The sequence below is a fragment of the Artibeus jamaicensis genome, unplaced genomic scaffold, assembly GCF_021234435.1.
Source record: "Artibeus jamaicensis isolate MK-2021 breed Jamaican fruit bat unplaced genomic scaffold, CSHL_Jam_final contig_589, whole genome shotgun sequence".
Taxonomy (NCBI): domain Eukaryota; kingdom Metazoa; phylum Chordata; class Mammalia; order Chiroptera; family Phyllostomidae; genus Artibeus; species Artibeus jamaicensis.
Window position 1 is genome coordinate 1,743,903 of NW_026521896.1, and position 17,034 is coordinate 1,760,936.

The 17,034-nt window shown below is 41.2% G+C and overlaps 1 protein-coding gene across 5 annotated transcripts in view; it reads left to right on the forward strand.

The window, feature by feature from the left end:
- Positions 1-17,034, forward strand: part of CEP89 (centrosomal protein 89) — an 85,166-nt gene that overhangs the window by 29,909 nt on the left and 38,223 nt on the right. For 3 of the 5 annotated variants that reach the window (XM_037139133.2, XM_053670532.1, XM_037139130.2), the window contains exons 6-12: positions 3,402-3,430; positions 4,166-4,208; positions 6,895-7,101; positions 7,894-8,039; positions 12,909-12,959; positions 13,112-13,195; positions 15,308-15,411. In XM_037139133.2, coding sequence (XP_036995028.2) covers positions 3,402-3,430; positions 4,166-4,208; positions 6,895-7,101; positions 7,894-8,039; positions 12,909-12,959; positions 13,112-13,195; positions 15,308-15,411 — 664 coding nt within the window. The remainder of the gene's footprint in view (positions 1-3,401; positions 3,431-4,165; positions 4,209-6,894; positions 7,102-7,893; positions 8,040-12,908; positions 12,960-13,111; positions 13,196-15,307; positions 15,412-17,034) is intronic. The other 2 variants (XM_037139131.2, XM_037139132.2) reach the window with 2 other exon arrangements.

Below are 17,034 nucleotides of genomic sequence, written 5' to 3' on the forward strand. Positions count from 1 at the left end.
AGCCCTCTGAGACAAGTGCTTTTTAAAATCCCATTATTAAAGATTCTCTCTTTGTTTTTAACCTTTGGCCTTTTCATCGTGATGTGTTTTGGTTGGGCCTGGACTCTCTGTGCTCCTGAACTTGTGTGTGTCCTTACACGTTAGGGAAGTTTTCCATCACTGTATTTTCAAATAGACTTTCAGTTCCTTCTGGTAACCCCGTGATGCAAATGTTGGTACACTTGATGTTGTCCCAGGGGCCCCTTTAACCATCCTCATTTTGGGGGGATTCTTTCTCCTTTTTGTTGTTCTGGTTGGGTGTTTTTTGCTTCTTTCTCTTCCAAATTGCTGACTTGATCCTCTGCTTCATCTTCACCACTGTACTGTTTTATTCATTTTGGTTATTGTACTCTTCATTTCTTACTAGCCCTTTTTATACTTTCTACCTTCATATTTATGTCTTTATCTCTTGGTTGAGTTGACCTATTCTTCTCCCTAAGTTTATCAATCATTCTTATAACTAGTACTTTGGACTCTGTCAGATAGATTGCTTATCTCCATTTTGTTTAGTTCTCTTTCTGGAATGTTGTCCTGTTTTGTCATTTGGGACATGTTTCTTTGTTTCCTCATTTTTGCAGCCTCCCTATATTTGTTTCTGTGTATTAGATAGAGCTGCTATGTCTCCCGGGCTTTGTACAGTGGCCTTATATAGTAGATGACCTGTAGGGCCCACTGGCACAGTCTTCCTAGTCACCCAAGCTGTGCACTTCAGGTGTGCCCAGGCCCCCGCAGTGTGGGCTGTGTGCATCCTCTTGTAGTTGAGTCTTGATTGTGGTTAGCCCATCAGTGGGAAGGATTGACACCCCCCCCCCAGGCTAATGGGCTGAAAGGACTGGCCCAGATTACAACTGATGAGTTTTTGTGCAGGGGCTGACCCCATGGAGCAGGACTTGCTTCGGTGGGGCTCTGGTGCCAGATGAGTCTGCCCCTTGAGTGTGTTGCTGGTGGAATTGGTGGGGTGGTGCTCTGGTATGGTCTGAAGCTGTCCACTGGATGGATGCACTGGCTCTGGGGCCTCCTGGGAGGTACAGGCCAAGGTTGGCCACTCCTTGTGTAATGCCTGGGACCACCTAGCATGAACTACAAAGCAGTCTGTAGATAGTTGCCACTTGTGCTAGGTTTGGAGGTGCCCAGGAGAGGCCAAGCTGTGAACTGAGGCTGGCCAGGCTTAGGGTTGCTTAGCAACAGGGACAGGGCATGCTCAGGTCAGATGCTGCTTGCTTGGGGTTTGTGAACCTTTGAGATATTTTCACAAAGTCCAAAGTGCGAGCCAAAATAGGCTGTTTAAATGGAAACACCACTGGAAGTGGCTTGAGTGGGTCCGAAGATTGGGTGGGGTGGATAGAGTATCAGGGAATCACCAGAAAGGAGTGAACAGTATGAGTCAGGTGGATGGAGACTCAGATACGATGCCCACCTGCTGGCTGGTTCTATGGGGAGAGATCTCAGCAAAGGAACAATGTGTTCTGCCAGCACTTCCCTCTGGGAGAAAGCTGCCTCTGCAGCCCTTACCCCAAAGCCAGACAGTTCAGTTCCTACCCCTATGGCTCATCCCTTTTGAGCTGCTGCCCCAGCACTGGAGCTCAGAGCAAGTGAGTCCAGCAGGAGTAACTCCATGTATGGGCCATTTAAGAGGAATGCCTTGGGCCCTAGAAGCCCTCTGTCTCACTCAGCCACAGTCCCCACTGAATTTCACAGCCAGAAGTTGTTAGGACTTTTCTTTCTGGCACTAGAACCCTGGGCTGAGAGTCCTGGTATAAGGCTGGGACCCCTCACTGTTTAGGGGGGACCTCAGCAGCTGAGCTATTCCTCTTGAATCTTACCTCCCCGCGTGGGTGTGGGACCTGACTGTCCTGTATTTCTGTGCCTCCTACCAGTCTCCATGTGGCTTCTTCTGTATATCCATAGTTACAGGACTTCCGTTCAGCTAGACTTCAGGTGGTTCTCAATGATGCTTCGTCTGTAGTTTAGTTGTAAGTTTGAAACGGTGCTGGGAGGATGTAGGTGCTGCATTTGCCTACTCTGCCATTTTGACTGGAAGCCTGTTTTTCTTCATGTAATTCCCTGCCCTCCCCCAACTTTATTTTGTGCAGAATTTAAGGGGGACATAAGGAGATTTTATTAATATGAAAGCAGTATATCTGATACAGCATTGTAATGTACTAAATCAAGACTGTTGTAAAAGAGTTATTAAAAATGTAAGTTATTTTTGTATCAGTTTAAACATTTGCTCATCAGAAATGTATTCAGCACCTACTCTGTGCCAGAAATGATGGAGTCACGGGCTTTATCGTCACATTCTAGTTGTAGGGAGGATGTGCTGATGGCGTGCTGCCGGGCAGAGGTGGGCACAGGGACCAGAGAGCGGCCAGCGTCGCCTGACAGCTGTGGGAAGTGGCAGGCAGAGGGGGCGTGAGGCTGGAAGGACCAGGGCGGGTTTCACCTGGTACCCCAGTCCAGGTGGGATACCTGGACACTTAGCAAAGGCACTTAGCAAAACACTTAGCAAAAACAGTTTTACTAATAATGAATGTCAAGTTTAATTGGAAAAATTGTTTAAAAAATTTAAAAAGGAAAAGAAAAAAAAGCAATTTGATAAAAAATAGTGGATTTAGTGACTTTTGATCAAAAATAAGCTCTTCATTGATTAGTGTTGAAGTGTTGGTAATCGTAATGAGCCAAGAAGTATTTAAGCATTGTCTTGTTTTTTTGAATTCTATAAGTTTTTTCTACTTTTTTGCATATTTGTTTCTAATTTATTTTTCAGCCAGTTATTTCTGTTCTGCAAATTAATCATGGAAAGTTAAAAGCAACTGATTTCTAAAAAGTTGGAAGTCCAACTTTTTACTGCAGCAAGGGGTACGGGCAAACTGGGTCGCCCACTTCAAGGAGGATCTTGATCATGAGTGTGCATTTGTAAGTTGGAAATGAGTTACTGGGCAAGATTTGTTTCCGTCTGTGTCACTGGGGCAGTTTGCTTCAAGAAACAACTACTTTTCCGACAAAGTCAGATGCTACCTCCAGGCAGGGTAGGCCCATCCCCCCATTTGGGGAATGGCAGGTGGACTGTGTGGAGAGAGCACAGGGGTGGGGGGCGTGTTGGAAAGTTGGAGAGGAGCCCTGCTTGGACAGGGCTCAGAGTCAGTCTGAGGAGTTTGGCCTTGATTCTCCAGTCCTGTGTGTGGGCTGCTGAGGGTGCCCGGCAGTGAGCAGCACAGACAAAGGTGAGCAGTTCGGAGCCTTCGGAGCCGGCTCCCTGCTGTGTGTAGCTCATGGTAGAAGGTGACTTTCTGTGACTGCGCTGTTGGTTGTCAAATGTCTTTATCTGCTTTTAAATTTTCTTCTCTTCTTTTTTAAATCAGATGGTGAATATTCTGTTCTGAATTTAAAGGTAAGATAACTTTTCTAAACACTGGTCTTCTCAGTAGAATGAATTTCCACCATAATTTTTAAACCACTTCTGTGATTTGTGAAGAAAAATCTTCCCTTAAGAGTTCCTTCTGATTGAATGTTTCTTTTTAAATACTTAAACACCTTCAAGAAACTTATATTTTCCACAGTTTAAAAGTGAAAGTGATATATTGAGAGTTTAGAAATCACTTATGTAGTTTGTGGAATGAATAGACAATAACTAATTTGCAAACTTACAAATAGTTCTAATTTAAGTTTTGCGCGATGTCATAGGGCTTTAAAAATTAAACATTTCTCAGTAGAATTAATTTATAACCCCATCTACTTTTTCAGCAGAAATTAGAAGCTTAATATTAGACTGATGTGTAATGGAAAAATTAACAAAAGTTCAAAGGTTTCCCTTTCTCCAAAGTTTTGAAAAACAAGATCTTACATTCTTTTCTGAGCACCCTGAAAACATGCTTCTCTGCGGTTTATGGGGTCTTCTTGCACACCAAGGAGAACAGGCCCAGTTGGCATTTGTTTTGCACGTCTCTGCTCAGCACTTGCCGCCGTATCACGTGGTTTAGCATGTGAACTGATGGCCCATTACTCGTGGGACCTACATATAAGGACACAGCGCCTGAATGAACTCGCAGGCAAAAAGGCAGAAAGTTTGAACGGAAGATGCTAAGACTCTCAGTTTATTAGGCTCATGTTTTCTCTCCTCACCCAGGATGAAAAACCACCATTATGTGGAAAACCTCCACCCTCCCCAGGTATTTACCTTTTGATTTTCATTATGGTTGAAAAGCTTGTAATTTTATAGAATACCCAGAGTGATCTCATCTAAAATAAAGGTCTCTCCCTGCCTGGTGTGGCTCAGTGGATTGAGTGCTGGCCTGTGAACCAAAGGGTTGCCAGTTCGATTCCCAGTCAGGGTACTTGCTTGGGTTTCAGGCCAGGTGCCCAGTAGGGGGCATGCAAGAGGCAACCATGCATTGATGTTTCTCTCCCTCACGTTTTCCCTCCCTTCTCCTCTGTCTAAAAATAAAATAAATAAAATCTTTATTTAAAAAAGTTTTTTTTAAATAAAGGTCTTTTTTTCCCCCTATAAAAGCTGCTGCTTCTGTCCCATTACTGGAATTGGGAAAAGGTTGCAATTGTTGAACTTCCACCTTTGCCTCAGAAGAGAGGGTCCAGCCCTGACTGTCACGGCTCAGTTGGTTGAGTGTTGTCCCTCAAAGCCAAAGGTATCCGGTTCAGCTCCCAGTCAGGGCACATGCCTGAATCTCGGTTTGTCTCTGGTCGGGGCCTGTGTGAGAGAGGCAACTAATTAATGTTTCTCCCCCTTTTTTCCTCCCTTTCTCTCTAAAAATAAAGAAGTAAAATCTTTTTTAAAAAATGAGAGAGAGAGGGTCCAAACATTCTAACTTTGCATGGTGGAAGTATGTCCCCAGGGATGTGCTCAGATCCTGGGGGTTGGTGGGTAGAGGGAACTGCGCTTAGATCCTGGGAGGGCGGGTATATGCAAATGAGGGCTCTGCTGTGGGGCTTGGAGGCAGTGTAGGGTCTAGAGATGTTTTCTGATGTACTTTCCATTTTTGGAGCTTCAATAGCTTTCAAAGTACATGTTGTAATTTTTGCCTGTTATGCTTCACATCCCTATTTGGAAACCATGTTGGGAATCAAGACTTTTAAGTCTGTCCTCCATGTGGAATTGACTTGAATTTCACCCATTCTTAGTGTTTTTGGTGCTATATTGTGGGAGTTTGCTAGGGCTCCAACTTCTAGCCCACGGGGTCATTCATCATTGTATATATTCTGCCATTCAGCCATCCTTTGAATTGATGTATTATTTAAGATGCTTACATGATTTATACGAAGTATTGACAAGCATCTCCCTGAGAATATTAAATGCACTCATTCCAAAATCTTATAGTTTTTGTGCCAGCCTCTCTGTCCTGTTATTTGACTTTGTGGCTTCTTTTGGCTCAGATACTTGATGGTTCTTGGTGGCATGCCCACCCTGGTTCTTGAGAGTACCAGTTAGTCCGCCCCAGGATGCTGTATCTGCTCACTGCAGGCTGCTCCGACGGGGAAGCCAGCCAGGCTGCCAGTTGTACAGCCTGTTTCCAGTGACTGCCAGGCCTTTGAGCCCGCCCTGCCTCTCGGACCCCAGTGCCTATAGGTACTGCCTGCCAAGGGGCACGTATCTCTGCTGTCAGTTGCCTGGCCCAGGGGTTTGAGCCCCATCTGGTGCTCTAACCGGACTCCTCATCAGTCCTTTCTAGGCCATTTCATTTCCCACTTCCTGCCAGGGCGAGGCGTCCCTACCTTTTGTAGCTGACATCTCCTGACATATCTCATGCTGCAGCTTCTGTCTTCAACCTAATGTCAGCTGTTTGTGTCTGGGATTCCTCGTGGTTCTCCTCTCTCAGTGTAGCTGTGGAGTGACTCACTCCTTTGCCTTTCCTTTCATGTTCTAAGGACCAGATATATGTGGATCAGGGCCCAGAGGAAGTTACCTGGAGTCCCAGTCCCCTTCCTAGCCCTCGTCTGGCCCCTGGGGTGTGCATCAAATCTCCTGTCTGGAGCCACCAGCCCTCGCGAGCTTGTCAGCCCACAGAAGCTCCACTTCTTGTTTCCCCCCCCGGAAGCATGCCCTGGCCAGGGAGCTTATTGTACCTTTCACCTTTTTTGACCTCTGTGAGCATATCTTAAACTGTGGAACATCACTCTCAGTTTTCTTCTTATCTTACCTACTATTTCTTCTTAAATCCTTTGTTACTACTGGTTTTCTTCTCTCCCCGGTGCCGTCAGGCAGTGCCCACATGCTGGTGGCGCCCGTCTCTTCAGCTGAGGCTGCCTTCAGAGCTCGGGCCTGTGTCCTAACCCGAGCTTACCTTCCCTTGCTCCATTTGTGTTCCTTGTCTGGCTAAGCGTCTTCCAAACCACGGATCTTGGTGCTCATCCTTGATTTTCCTCTCCCTCACTGTCCATGCCTACTCAGCTGTTGAGCCCTGTGTGGTCTATTCCCTGAGTCCTTCTTTCATGTAACCCTTCCTCGCCATCCTCACCATAGTGCTGCCCCTCAGAGCCCTTTTGGGCTGGGCCTCATTCATTCACTTCCTTTGCTGCTGGCCTGACAGTTCCATCTGAGAGTAGAGCCTCTTCCTTTTTACAACTCTGCCTAAAAGGCTTTCTGGTTCCTGGTGGCTTCCTCTGGTTCCTGCTTCCCCCTCTGTCACCTCTTTTCCCGTCATCCACTGTAGTCTCGTCAGACCACTCATTCTTTCTTATACAGGCAGTTCTCTCTCCCAGGACCAAAGAACACAGCGTGAGGCCTGGCAGGAGGTGGTTGCACACATGGTTTTTCAGATGAGGTGTTGTGTAATGTTGACGTAAAATTGTAAATGTCAGTTACTATTTTAGAACATTTTCCCTTTCCCATTACCTTTTCAGATATAACTGGTAAGATACGTCAACAATGGATAGAAATAACCAAAAAAAAGTTTGAGGAATTAAAAGAAGAAAATTTGCATGTGAACAGTACAAACCAAACCCTTGCTCTTGAACTTAACATAGTAAAACAAGAAATGAAAAAACTTAAGAGAACACAAAAAGAAAATGGACAGCTGAAAGAAGCCAAGAAAGCATCCTCTTGGGAAGGTGGGGACAACTACACAGTTCTTTTATTAAAGGAGCAAACAGGGCTTCCCTCATTTTCTTATTTATTTTGAGTTAATATTTAGGTTATAATATTATTAATGTTCATATTTTGTGTTATAATATTTTAGGTTCTTTCATTAATAGCCTCATACTTATAATTTGATTTTATCTGCTCTGTCATTATTGTTGTGCTAAAGAAATCCCAATAGTCCTAGATCTGATGTTTGAGAGAGTGACTTCACATATATTTCATATCAGTTTTCATACCACTGAGCAACATTGAAAGTGCCTTTTACCACGTGTTTACCAATGATGAGGATTATATTTTTCTGTCTAATTTGATAGGGAAAAAAGAAGGAACCACATTTTAATTTGTATTTCTTTTTATTATTAATAAACTTAAATATTCATATCTTTGCAGATCATTTTATTTTTCATTTTTAAATTTTTCCACTTAAAAATTTTCCACTTAAATTTAAAAATTTCGAATAAATTTTCCACTTATTCTGTATGACTTGTAAGGCAAGTATTTAGGTATCATTGGAAACAATGACTTTTCAGTGTAAAGTTTTTATTTTGCCTTAATTAATAGTACATGTAAAAACTTCCACAAACTTCCAACGTGTTGACTATTTAGTATTAAAAAACTTAGAAATTGTTACTCATTTATACCTATATATTTGTCATTCAGTACCTCTGTGAGCCTAAAAGGAAAAAAAATGGCAGATAATTAGCAATTTATATAAAATCTTAATCTGATACAAGTTCTTATGGTGTAATTTTTTTTTTCAGTAGTTGCTGCACCTGAATTACTTTCACTAAGAAAACAAACTCAAGAACTAGTGTGTGAAAATGACGGGTTGAAAATGACTGTTCATCGTCTGAATGTAGAACTGAGCAGATATCAAACAAAATTCAGGCATTTATCCAAGGAAGAGGTAATGTTTCCAATGAACAAAAATCAGTTTTCAGATTTTTTTAACCCTTCCTGTTAAATTTGATTTCCAAACGTGAGGGGTTCATATCTATTACAAAATTTGGTATAAAAAGACAAAGCACGGTGTTTCTAAGGACCTTTCCATTTCCTTCTTCCTTCCACCTCCTCCTCTCGTTTTCTCCCTTCTTTCCCTCTCTCACTTCCTCCCTTTCTTGCCTCCTTTCTCCTGACAAAGGCAGTAAAGTCTCTTTATAAAAAAGTAGGACTGCCCTAGCCAGTGTGACTCAGTTGGGTGGAGCATTTTCCTGTAAGCCAAAAGGTCATGGGTTCAATTCCCAGTCAGGGCAAATGCCTGGGTTTTGGGTTTGGTCCCTGGTCGGGGGTACTTGTGCAAGGCAACCAATTGATGTTTCTCTCTCACATCAATGTTTCTCTCCCTCTGTCTCTCTCCCTTTTCCTTTCTTTAAAATCAATAAGCATGTACTAGGACTAGGATAACAAAAAAAATTGGGACAGTACAGAAGTTCCTGTAAAGTTAAAGAATAAAAGTCCATGTAGCTGCTCCATTCTCAGTCTTGTTCCTCAAGTTTACGACTGTTGTTGGTCAGTTCACTAGCTTCCAAAAGAAGACAGACTGGTCTACACTGACCTCAAATCACCTAATTCTCGTCAGTGGGGCTTGCATTTATGAGTGTCACACAACTTTACAGCAAACACAGACACACTTTTTAAATGGGCTCAACTACATACCCAGGCTCAGCACAAAGGAAGCAGGCAAAAATGATCATCTCCCACCTTTTTGCCTGAAAGAGGTATAATTGCATAGTTTCCTAGCTGCTGCCTGGCTTCTAGTCGTCCTGCATCTAGGTGCAGAGTGTAGTCGCCCTCACTGGGACACCGGTGGGTCTGGGTACACCCTCAACTAGTGGGAGCTACTAAGAACAGACAGTGGACAGAGGTTTGAAAGGCGACCAGGAGCTCCAGCTGGTCTGATTGACGAGGTTCGTCTCCAACAGAAGATCATTTGGCTGATTTATGAGATTTATCTTTTACAATAGACCATTCTGTCAAGACTGGGAGAGGAGGCTGCAGAACCAACACCAGAGGGTCAAGGAAAATGAAGAAAGAAAGAAATATGTTTCAAACAGAAGGACAAAATTAATCTTCAGAAACCAGTCTTAATGAAATGGAGATAAGTGATGTATAGAGTTCAAAATAACAGTCATAAAGATGCTCATCAAAGTCAGGAAAACAATGCATGAACAAGTGAGAATTTCAACAGTGACAGAACATATAAAAAGGTACCAAACAAATCATAAACCTGAAGAATACGATAACTCAATTGAAAATTTCAATAGAAGGGTTCCAGAGCTGACTAGAGCAAGAGGAAAAAGGACCAGTGAACTTGAAGACAGGGCTGTGGTATCCATCCAATCAGAGGATCAAAAAAGAAAGAATGATAAAAGTAAAGACAGCTTAAGGGACTTACGGAATACCGTCAAGCAGAGGAATACACCTATCACAGAGGTCTCCGAGGAAGAGGAGAAAGAGGGACAGAAAGCTTATCAAAGAAACAATGGCTGACGACTTCCCTAACCTTGAAAAGGAAACAGACGTCCAGATTCAGGAAGTCCAGAGCACCAAATGGGATTAATCTAAAGAGACCTACACCACAACACATTATCATTAAGTTGTCAAAAGTTAAGAAAGAATCTTAAAACAGCAAGAGAACAAAAACTCTTCATGAGGGAACCTCCATAAAGCTGTAAGTGGAATTTTCAGCAGAAACTGCAGGCCACAAGAGAGTAGGATGTCAACTAAGAACACCCTACCTGGCAAAGTGTCCTTCAGCACTGAAGGAGAGTAAAGTGTTTTCCAGACAAACAAAACCTGAAGGAGTTCATCACTGGCAGACCAGCCTTCCAAGAAATGGAGTTCTTTAGGCTGAAAAGAATGGGTGCTAATTAGTAACAAAACATGGAAGTATAAAACTCACTGGTAATGGTAAATATATAGTTGAATTCATAATATTCTAATATTTTAATGATCATGGGTTATATTACTTATAACTCTAGTAAAAAAAGTTAAAGACAAAAGTATTTAAAATAACTATATAATTTATTAATGGATACACAATATAAAAAGATATAAATTATGATAGCAAAAACAAAATGTGGGGTGGTGGTAAAAACATAGAGTTTTATATGTTTGGTGTTAACCAAAACCCACCAGTGTCCCAACAAGGGGAATTGCAGTGAGCATGTAGACGTAAGCTGATTAGAAGCTCAAAGTAAAGTTGTTATTAGCTTAATTAAATGACTGTTAAAAGATGTTTTATTCAAGCCTAATGTTAGTCACAAAGCAAAAACCTATAGTAAATGTACACAAAAAATAAAAAAGGAATAAAGAATCACAGCATACCACTACAGAAAATCATCATATCACAAAGAAAGAGAGCAAGAAAAGGAGAAATGAAGAAAGGAACCACAAAACAGCCACAAAACAATGAACAAAATGGTAATTAAAAAGTACATACTTAATAATTACTTTAAATGACTAAGTTTTACAGTCAAAAGACACAGAGTGGCAAAATAGGTAGAAGAAAAACAAGACCCAACTCTAGGCTGCCTACAAAAGACTCGCTTCAGCTGTAAGGACACCTCAGACTGAAGGTGAAGGGGTGGAAAAATATGTTTAATGCAAATGCAAAGGAGGGGTCACTATGCTTATATCAGACAAAATAGACTTTAAGTCAAAACTGTAAAAGAGACAAGTTTATTAAATAATAATAGGTCATCAACAGAATATAACAATTGTAAATATGCACCCAACATCAGAACATGTGTGTGTGTGTGTGTGTGTGTGTGTATAATATTAACAACTGAAGGGATAAGCAGCAATAATAGTAGGGGATGCAGTACTCCAACAATAGATAGATCATCAAAACAGAATATTAGTAAGGAAATATTGGACTTAAACTACATGTTAGACCAGGTGGATCTAATACAGAACATTTTATCCAACAGCAGAAGAATGCACATTCTTCTCAAGTGCATGTGGAACATTCTTTAGGATAGACCATATGTAAGGTCACAAAATAAGTCAATAAATTTAAGAAGATTGAAATCATCAAGCATATTTTCTGACCATAGTGTATGAAATTAGAAATCAATTACAAGAAAATAAGAAAACTTAAAAACGTGGAGATTGAACAACATGCTACTGAACAATCAAGGTGTATAAATAGCATTTGAAAAAATTCAGTACCTTCTCACCATAAAAACTCAACTTTGGGAAAGAATAACAAAGCTGGAGGCATCACACCTCCTGATTTCAAACTATATTACAAAGCTATAGTAATCAACATAGTATGGAACTGGCATGAAAATAGGTACATCACTGGAAAAGAATAGAGGGCCCAGAAATAAATCCATGCATATGTGGTTGATTTACTTTTGATAAGGAGCCAAGGATATACAACAAAGAGAGGATAGTCTCTTCAATAAATGCTGTTTGGAAAACTGGATATCCTTATGCAAAAGAATCTTATACCATACACAAAAATCAACTCAAAATGGATTAAAGACTTGAATGTAAAACCTGAAACAATAAAAGTCCTTGACATTGACCTTGGCAATGATTTTTTTGGATTTGACAAAACAATATCAGTAAAAGCAGAAATAAACAAATGGGACTACATCAAAATTAAAATCTTATATAGCAAATGTAACCATGAACATAATGAAAAGGCAACCCATGGAATGGGAGAAGATATTTGCAAACCACATCTTTGATAAAGGATTAATATCCAAAACATACAAAGAACTCATGTAGTTCAATAGCACAAAAACAAATAAACCAATTTTTTTAATGGACAAAGGACCTAAATACAATAGATATTTTCCAAAAAAGACATATAAATGGCCAAGAATTACATGAAAAGTTGCTCAACACTATAATCATCAGGGAAATGTAGATCAAAACCACAGAAAGATACCACCTCATACCTGTTAGCATGTCAACTATCAAAAAGACAAGAGATAAGAAATGCAGGAATGAGTGTAAAGAAAAGGGAATCCTTGTACATTGTTGATAGGAATGTGGATTATAGTCAAAATGGAAAATAGTATGGAGGTTCATCTGGAAATTAAAAATAGAACTACCATGTAATTCAGCACGTCCACTTCTGGATATATACCCAAAAGAAAATCACTGTCTTGATAACATGTACACACATATTTATTACAGCGTTGTTCACATTAGCTAAGGTATGGAAGCCTGTGTGTCCATGGGTAAAGAAATTGTGAGATACATGTGATTTATGATATATGTGTGTATATTCATACATGTATATGTATGTATATGTGGTGGAATATGTGATGTATTTGTATATGTGATTTGCATGTATATGTGATGGAATATTATTTAGCCTTTAAAAAGAAGGCCACCCTGCCACTTGCAACAACAGATGGACCTGAGGGCATTATGCTGAGTGAAATAAGCCAGACACATACTGCATGGTATCACTTATATGTGGATTCAAAAAGAAAAGAGAAAAATAGGTGAAATTTGAATATATTCTATAGATTAGAATATAGTACATCACTTGATTTCTTGATTTTTATGATAGTGCTGTGGTTGAGTAAGTGAAGGTTTTTCTTTTCAGGAATTATACACTGAAGTATTGCAGGAAAGGAGGTATTATATCATATCTGCAAACTATTCTTAATTCAAAAGAGATTTTTCTCACATATATGTGCCTACATGTATAGATGCATAGATTGCTGGTACATAGTAGATTAAGAACATCTAAGGCTTGAAATTTCAAGGTTGTTGTTTAATTTGTGTTCAAAATGTGTTTTGTTCATAGAGTATAAATATTGAAGGCCTCCCATCGAAGGGCCCTATACCACCCTGGTTGGTAAGTGAAAGTTATTTAATTTCAAGCTCGTATTTTCTGGGGTATGTTTGAATAGCTGTTCAGATTTAATGTATTTTCTCATCTTTTAAAAAACATGCTGATTGTGTTTGAAGTAAGAAATACATTAACCTTCTTTACCCTGTTATCTTCAGTTGGATGTAAAGTATCTATCACCCTTGCTGCTGGCTTATGAAGACAGAATGAAAGAGAAGGACGAGCTCATTGCCACCCTTCAGGTAAATAGGCAGAGGTCTCAGAAGAGACAAGGTTTATACAAAATCAGACCATTTCAGACTTTGAAGAGACATTTTGAAGTAGATATGCCCACCATCGAATAGGTTCTCAAATGTTTGTTGAAGGAAAGCAGAAAGGAAGAAAGGTGTGTGGCGTGGTAGGAGGGAGGGCAGAAGGAAGAAGGGAGGCAGGTGGGAGAAGTTGGTGGAGCAGGAGGGGTCGGGAGGGAGGGGTCGGGGAGGTTTGGCAGCACAGGGTGGTGCTGCATTGGAAGTTTCACAGGCAGGAGCTCCCTGGGGGCTGGGGTCTCTGTGCAGAGAAGGCAGCAGTGGGAGGCCCCCCTTTCCTGGCACTTTGCAGCTGCGAACACTGATGTTAGAAGGGATGTTTGGGCAGACCAGGGTAGGCAGTAGGCAGGGGCGTTTTACGTAGACTTCTTAATTCAATGAGGACCCGACCCCAGGGAAGTCCAGTTGTTGAGCTGTCGGGAACAGTGAGGAAGTGAGGTTTTTATTCATTTCTACCTTGTTTACTTCTGTTTTATGGGAATGGCTTCTGGCAGTGGAGCTCATGTTACTTATAGGAGACCAAGGCTGTGTGGGTGTTGTAGATACATTCATGCATTTCCATGCTATACCGCACCCCCCGAACCCTGTGTTCTTCCAAGTGGCCCATGAGATCTCTGGAATTGGAGTGAGCCAGGGAGAGAAGTGTTGGTTTTTAGAGGGTGAATAAATCTCATACTAATTGGTGAATATCAGTTTTCATAATTAAGAAAATTATCAATTTAGTGCAGTTTCTAAATTGGGGGTCAGGAAACATTTTCTGTAAAGGGCCACTTAGTAAATAATTTAGGCTTTGCAGACTATGCAGTCTCTGTTTTACAACTGCTCAGCTCTGCTGTTGGAGCATGGAATCAGCCATAGACACCATGTAAACAAGTGGGCATGTGTGCATTCCAATAAAACTTTATTTACAAAACAGGCAGCTTTAGTTAGCCTGACCCCTGTTCTGAAAGAGCCAGTGGACTGCCACCAAGTGGGAGAATGTCTGAGAGAAAGGTAAAAAGAAGTTATGTGGCATTGTTTTGAGTTAAACAGGTATAAACATAAAGGTTAGCTAGGGGAAGAGAATGGAGAAGTATCTCAGAATAAGTATTGGCACCTGAGATTCTCACTGAAGGACGACACAAGACACTGAAGCTGGCCGAGGGCTGACCGAGGACAGCTGGGACGGAGGAGGCCCAGCAGAAGTGCCACAGCTGTACACCTGAAAATAACATAAAGTGATAGTGAATGTTAACTGTAATTAAAATTGCTTTGAAGTGCCACATACACCGATTTCATTGTGGAAAACAGATCAAGCAACAGTCCTTGACTTGGGGCTAATGACTTGATGAAATTGTACCTACCGATGGCTTTAAGAGAGGCTTTCTGGTGATTGTAATGAAGCCAAAGTAAGAGATTTCAACCTTCACACTAACTAATCTTTTGAAAAGTTCTTGTTTTTTTTAATCTAAAAAGCTCCATTTTATTCTCCAAAGTTTTTTTTTAATTGATCGATTTGAGAGAGAGAGACAAGGGTAGAAACAAAAGAGAAACATTGATTTGTTGTTGTACTTACTGATGCATTTCATTCATTGGCTGACTCTTTTATGTGCTGTGAGCAGGGATTGAACCCACACCCTTGTCGTATCAGGATGATGTTCTAACCAACTGAGCTTCCTGGCCACAGGCTCCTTCAGAGTCTTTAAACAAAGGAAAAATGGGTGTTTACAAATATCTCTGCTTTTCTTATGCCTCTTTTTTCAAATTTTTGGCAGTTATACAAAAGTGTTATGAAATTAGGAATTGAATGTTTAAAACCTGTGGTTCAGTGTCTCTCGTACTCAGCATTGTAGTTGTCTCTCCAAACTCACTGGAGTGTGAGCTCCTTGAAAGCAGGTGCTGGGTGCTGGTACCAAGTTTCAGGCTGCTGTTACCGTGAGACTTCTAAAAAGCCAGTAGCATTCGATTTTAGCCACAGCAACAGCACTGGAACTAAGAGATATAGATGTGTGTGTGTGTGTGTGTGTGTGTGTGTGTGTGTTCCAATTTACATAAATTTTATTTCAGGAGGAAATGAGAATGTTGGGGATTCGAGTCCAAGAAGTGGTGAAAGAAAATGAAGAATTGCACCAGCAGTTAAATAAGAGGAGTCCTGTTACCACTGAGGAATGGCAAGTACTGTTGTATTTCTGGTATTTTACTGATTTAAAAGAAAGATACTAGGAATAAACTTTATTTGATCATTAAATACATTTCCTTTTTTAAACTAAAACTTTTTAAGGGCGAGTTTCTAAGAAATTAGTAAGGTACAATGAAATTAGTAGTTTATTCTAAACTTGTATTTTAAAGATTAGTCTGAAAATTCTAAGTAGGTTTTTAAGCCTGAATTGTATTTGCTTTCCCCATTTTTATTTCCTGAGGTTGTATTTTTCTAGAGTGCCTTCCCTACCCAAACCTGTTGGGTCACATTCTTTCCTAGACCCCTGTGATCGCTCAGGGCTTTTAGAACAGTCAGCCGATGAGGCCCCGCACAGCCGGTGAGGCCCTGCGCAGCCGCGCTGCCCTGTGCTGTCGCTTCCGTGCAGGCCTTCCCTTCCGTGGCAGCTGAGTGCAGCCTCACTCCCACCCCGTGGCTGATTCTGCTCCCACCCCTTGACGGCCCCATCTGCACTGCTACACATACATCGGTCCCCTGCACTCCTCAAATGGGGCTGGCCAGCAGTTCTTCCTGTACGCAGAGTTAATTGCTCTCTCATGTTAGTTTCTGACCTGGCCTTAAACACACACGTTCTCATACCTGCCACACACTGGCAGCCTGTGCGTCCCACACTTGGCTGCTTTTTCTCCTTTTTGAGCTTCTCAAGGGCAGGGCTGCATCCTGTTCATCCAGACAATGCCCATTCAGGGAATTTGAGAAAGTAAATGTCTTCAAAAGTCTAAAAGGAGTATCCAGGCAAGACTAAGAAAGCAGAAACTATTCAGGTATATCTTTTTTTGCTTTGTGTAGGTATAGTATGTTTAGTATGTTTTAAGTATGTCAGCATTACTGCAAAAATATTCCCACACATGAGAGTCAGAATTTGGGCAGTGAGTCAGAAGCATTCTTACTGGTATGTCAGTTTTCCCTGATTTTATGATCACTGATGTGTCAGTTGGGGCTGGCCCAGGCAGCTGCTGGACCTTGGTGCATGGTGGCTTCTCCTGCTGAACTTGGATTTTCTTCTGTCAGGTTTCCTCCTGTGTCTCCCTTCCAAACCTCCTTGAGTAGCTCCCTGGAAAGCAGGTCAGGTAGACTGGGCCTGTCATGCCTGCACGTGTCCCTGTGAGAACCTGGCACCTCAGATACTTTCTCTGACCTTGTGCACAGGTGTAAGTCAAACCTGTTTAGTTTCCCTTTTTTAAAAAATGTATGAGTATTTATTTATTTTATTTTTTTCACATACTATTTAGTCCCCTTATACCCTTCAGCCCCTCTGCAGTCACCACACTGTTGTCCGTATTCCTGAGTCTTTTCCTTTTTACTCAGTCCCTCTGCTCCTTAACCACTCTCCCCATCGCTGTCTCCTGCTCTCTATGAGTCTGTGTCTATTTTGCTTGTTAGTTCACTTTGCTTATTATATTCCACATATGAGTGAAATCATATAGTATTTGTCTTTCTCTGCCTTCTTCACTTAACATAGTGTTCTCCACGTCCATCCATGCTGTCAATAAAGGGTAAAATTTTCTTCTTTTTTATGGCCGAGTAGTATTCCATTGTGTAAATATCCCATAGTTGTTTTATCCAGTCATTTACT